Genomic DNA, 5047 nt, shown 5'->3' on the forward strand with positions numbered 1-5047 from the left:
TCACCACCTCCATTTCTCATTTCCCAAATCACTCTTTTTTTTTAAATTTTTTTTTTAAAATCAGTCTTTTTGAGATTGAGCTTAAAAAATAATGGGGTCCTTCCTTGCAACAAAAGTCACGTAAATTATGCAAACATTTCTCATCATCTATCCTTTACCACCTTCTAATCACTATCTTAACTATACTATTAAACTAATATTCACTACCTAAGTAGTACGTACAAAAGATGATTTGAGATAAATTATCTTCTATAAACCCAATTTAACCCTGTACAATTGTTATTCCCATACACATCCTTCCCATTTTCTCTCTTTCTTTTTTCCTTTTTCTTTTTTTTTTTTTTTTTTTGGGAAAAAAAATAAACACATTTCCCCTTTTCACTCTATACCAATCTTTCAATTCCCTCTTACTTGAATCGCTACAAAATTCTACCCCCATTACACAGGAATAATTCAATAAGAATATTACCCACCTATCCAATTTACGATTATACCTCCACCCATTTCAATGTACAAGAATACAATCCCATTGGCTGATCAACAAAACTCGGCCAAGGCTGTAATCATTCATCCACTCATCGCGAATCTAATTCACCATCTCTAGTGATTGCCATTGCTGCGTTAACCGCCCATTTTCTCCCACCTACCAAATGAGTATGTAGGAGCCTTTTTGGTCCCAATGTTGTGAACATTACTATCAACAATATTGTTGAATAGTTCTTGACTTGTGATTCATTCCACGTGGAGGGGGACCCTAGCACCGATGGGAGCTTCCTTTTTCCAATGGAACAGTGCCACCATTCTAGGCTGTGTTCTAGATTTTCTCTCTCCCTTTCTCCACTGCTATCTGTCTTCAACAAATATTCTTCCGATGAAGTCACGATATCTCTTTGAATATAGCTTAGGATCCACCGCTGATATCGACGTTGGATCAGCTTGCAGAGATTTATAGGCATGCTCTAATCTCTTGCTGATATCATAATCTTGCAAAATGTCAATTATCCCAAAGTAAAGTATTACTTCATAGATTTCACCATTTCTAGCAGGGGCCAGATTTCCGTAACCCCCAGGAATGTACTGATCAAAATCACTTCTCCTGGCAAGCCGCTCTGCTCTGGCTGGCATGTTAGCCCCTAATCTGATCAACGGTTTCCTGATCAAACAAATTTTACAACATTAATACCCTAAACTTGTCTACAGGTATAAGGACTCAAAACTCGTCTATAGACGAAGGATTCTAAGAGCCATGTCTAATGACAGAAATAACCATGGTATCCCATACCTAATTTCAGGTGGTCAGACTAGAAACAGCAAACTATGTGATCCTTATCCATTGCAGTAATAGGACCATATCCATATCCAAATCTAACTAAAGATGCAAGTCTACTAAGCTACCCACACCAGATCACACACAGCCAATGTCACTTCCAATTATGCATTCCAGCAAGGCCATATTCAATATATGATATAATTATGTATCCTAATCCGAAAGATGAAGTCACCATATCCTAAAACTGATTATGAGGCATACATGTAAAAAAGAGTACAGCAAAATATTCTAAAAACTTTCTAGTTATGAAGTGTCTACAGATACCAATCACATGACTAGCCCAATCAGCTCAAGAAGACATGCATACATCTCCAATCAAGTTTTGACATAGAAAGATAGCATTTTCTTTAAAAGCCAACAACTGAAAAAACCACAATGCAAAATCTTTCACATAAATTATAGTTGAAATTTTCAATGATAGCAGTTCAATGATCGGGAGCAGAAAGCACACCTGCCAGCAAGAACACGGTCCATGTCCTGTAGTTCAGCTTCGAGGAAGCGATGTCCACGCAAGTACTTCTCATTCCGATATGAATCCCGTTTTCCTGGAAAAGCAATGGACATAATTTACTTGGCTTTTATAATCTAAGTACAATACAGTTTTAATGCAAAGAGAAGGATGGGGTTAGTACCACGAAGGACGAATGGGGATAGGCCCATCTTATCCCCTGTATTATCATCGCGGAAGTGAACACCCACTAAAAGACTGTAATCCATGATTTTCTCCGCTTCAAGGAACTCACAATCCCGTTCAACTTGCCTGATAACAGATAAATTTACAATCAATTTAAGCTGCACAATGATAGTAGATAGAGGTTTTCTATGAAAATAATCATGTCCAGTCACTCACTTCATCAATTCCTGATACCAATTCCTTTGGAGGCGGAAGACAAAGTCAAGATCAAGATCCTTGAGGGTAGTAGTTTCATCAATCTCAACCTCGGGCTTCTCTGTAGTCCGACCATGTCGAGATCCTTTCAAGTCAAATCTTCTATGAATACGGTACTCGGAGCAAAACAAATTTCCCATAACAATGAAGCGTGTCTGGTTGAAATCAACAAAACAGATTTTATTAGAACACAAGTGATGAAGATGAGCACAACACAACATTGGTAGTCACATGAAACAAGGGTTGTACCTTAGGTCCACCAGCTGGTTTGACACAATGCACACCATAAAATCGAGTCACGAGTGAATTTTCATAGCGGCAAACGTGTTGGTAGTAACTTGGAAGCATCCTAAGGAGAACCTGAACGGTAGAATCACCCAATTAGGACGGACACGCCTAAATATAATAATAACAAGTTTGATTATTATAGATTATAACTAACACTAGAGCTTGAAAACAAAGGAATCACCGAATTAAAAAGCAGCAGAAACATTTGGTAGAAAAGAAAAATTAAAAAGCACAGGTCAAAAGAAATGGCAAACAAACCTTGACTTCAGATTTCTTGACAGTTTTGATCATATATCGATCATCCTGGGTAAGGTAGAAAAAACTACCACTCTTCCCGGGTGAAGAGAGTTCTCGGAGAGCATCATTCCCACAAATTGCCAGCATATAATCAGCCGGATCTATTTGAAACAGCTCCCTCAGATGTCTAGATCAACCAAATAAATATATTATCAGAATTCATTCATTCATTCAAACTTGAGTATATAATACGATTCACTGACCTGAACACCATAGGACAATAATCCTTCCATCGAAACTCGGTGGATTTATGCGTTGGTGTTAGTTTTGTACCTTCTGGTGGAAACCTTGTCCAGAACTTCTCCTTTGGATCAAAATCACTTGTTTTCAGATCCCTTAATATTGAAGCATGTTTACCAACTGAATATCTGCAATATTCATAATATTAAAACAATCCATCATTAAAAAACACAGCAATAGCATAACAAATTTAGAAAAATCATTATGAAATAAATAAATAAATAAATACCTAATACCGAGTTGAAGATTAAGCATCAAATCATAATTCTTATGACCCTTGGAAATGGTTTGGCCAGGCTTCTTAGCTTCTTTAATAAAACAACAAGGGCTCTTAGCAAGTTGGCGATCCAATCGTACAAATCCATCGCCATAAATCATAGAAGCAGCTTCAACATTATCAATAATATCACAAGTTATATCACCTGCTTCTCCTTCACTTTCCCATATACAAATCCTTGGGAATACCCTCTCTCCTCCTCCAATACCACTATCCATGGAAACCCTTTTCTTAGGATTAAAATTGTTGTTGTTGGTCACAAATAATTCATTCCCATTCGTAATCCCATTCCAGGACGATGGTGGCAGCGGCGGCGGTGGGTAAGAAAAAGTCCCATTCCCTTTGACAGCCCCATTATCCCAGCAACCTTCAAATTTGTTACCATTGGCCCAAATTAAACGGCCTTTTCCACAAATCAAACCATTCTTCCATTCGCCATGGTATTGATTTCCATTCCTCCAAACGTACCTTCCAGTGCCATCCTGTAAATTCCTTCTCCATGAACCCTCATAGAAATCGCCATTAGCATACCTTTTCTCACCATAACCATGTTTTTTATCGGACACCCAAGTGCCCTTGTAAGTATCACCTTCGGCGCCGGTAAAAGTACCTTGTCCTTCCATCCGACCTCCTTTGAACTCACCCTCGTAGGTTGCTCCGGACGGCCATGAAAACTTTCCTTTTCCGTTGGCTTTACCTTTCTTCCACTCTCCTTCGTACATACACCCGTCTGACCAGAGATACTTTCCGACACCGTGTGGGACATTTCCGAGGAATGTTCCTTTGTAGAGATCTCCGTTTGGGAGGTGCTTTTCTACTATTGGAGGGGCTAGTACGCCGTCGTTTTGGTGGTTGGTGGGTGTTACTCTTCGAGTGGTTGCCTGAGACCTGCTTCTGATTAACGGGTTTTTAGAAGATTCCTTTTCCGGTGTTTCTGGGAGTGGTATTATTTCCAATTCCAACATCGATTCAAACATTTTTGCTGATGGGTATTTGGCAAGATTGATAAGGAAGTGAGAATGGAGTTTAAATTATTTATTTATTAAATCTGGAAAGGCTAAATAGGGGTTAGGTTTAGAGGGAAGTTTTCCGGTCTAATCTGCAGCATTTTCCGATGAAGAGAGAGAAAGTAACACAATGTAGCAGAAAAAGAAGAAGAGAGAAAAAGAGTAAAAGTTGTGTGGAGAAGGAAGAAGCAGAGAGAAGAGGGAAGAGAGGACAGAGAGAGAGAGAGAAACAAAAAAATAAAAGTGAAATTTGGGGGATGGTTTGGTGAAGAGGGAGGAGCAAAATCCCTAAGAGAGAGAAGAGGTATGATTTGTCGGTTATACCCCTGGGACCCTTGTGTTTGCAATAAGGGATTCTATTCTCCCTCCTAATTATGTTTATCTTGACGTGACGGAGTCGTGACACATAGGATAGGATTGGGGCGTATATGTACTCCGTATCATTTTTTTAATACCGTATACCTTCAATCTTGTCTTTTAACTTCAATTTTGCCACTTCTACATTACGGAGTACTACGCTTGAACCCCGCTCACTCTTATTGATTTCAAAGTACAATTAATTAACCCTTTTTTTTTTTATTCTTTTTTTTTTATTTGACTAACTAATAATATACCTCTACCTCTCTCTTCTTCCACTTTGAATTTTGTCTCCTTCGGTTCTTTATTCTATATCTTTCACTCCCACCATTTAGAGTAAACACAATGGTTGCCCACAATTA

General features: G+C 38.5%; 1 protein-coding gene across 1 annotated transcript; it reads right to left on the reverse strand.

Annotated features, from left to right (window-relative positions):
• Positions 1 to 215: 215 nt before the first annotated feature.
• Positions 216 to 4606, reverse strand: LOC145586972 (phosphatidylinositol 4-phosphate 5-kinase 1-like). The gene is made up of 8 exons (XM_081643968.1): positions 3274 to 4606; positions 3008 to 3172; positions 2766 to 2931; positions 2469 to 2579; positions 2181 to 2374; positions 1963 to 2090; positions 1782 to 1875; positions 216 to 1153 (listed from the first exon to the last, which is right to left on the reverse strand). Exons 1-8 carry the CDS (start codon positions 4296 to 4298, stop codon positions 844 to 846), a joined length of 2193 nt encoding a protein of 730 aa, XP_081500094.1. The 5' UTR covers positions 4299 to 4606; the 3' UTR covers positions 216 to 843.
• Between the last annotated feature and the right edge of the window lie 441 nt (positions 4607 to 5047).

The sequence above is a fragment of the Chenopodium album genome, chromosome 16 (genome assembly GCF_948465745.1).
Source record: "Chenopodium album chromosome 16, dcCheAlbu1.1, whole genome shotgun sequence".
In the NCBI taxonomy this organism is placed as follows: domain Eukaryota; kingdom Viridiplantae; phylum Streptophyta; class Magnoliopsida; order Caryophyllales; family Amaranthaceae; genus Chenopodium; species Chenopodium album.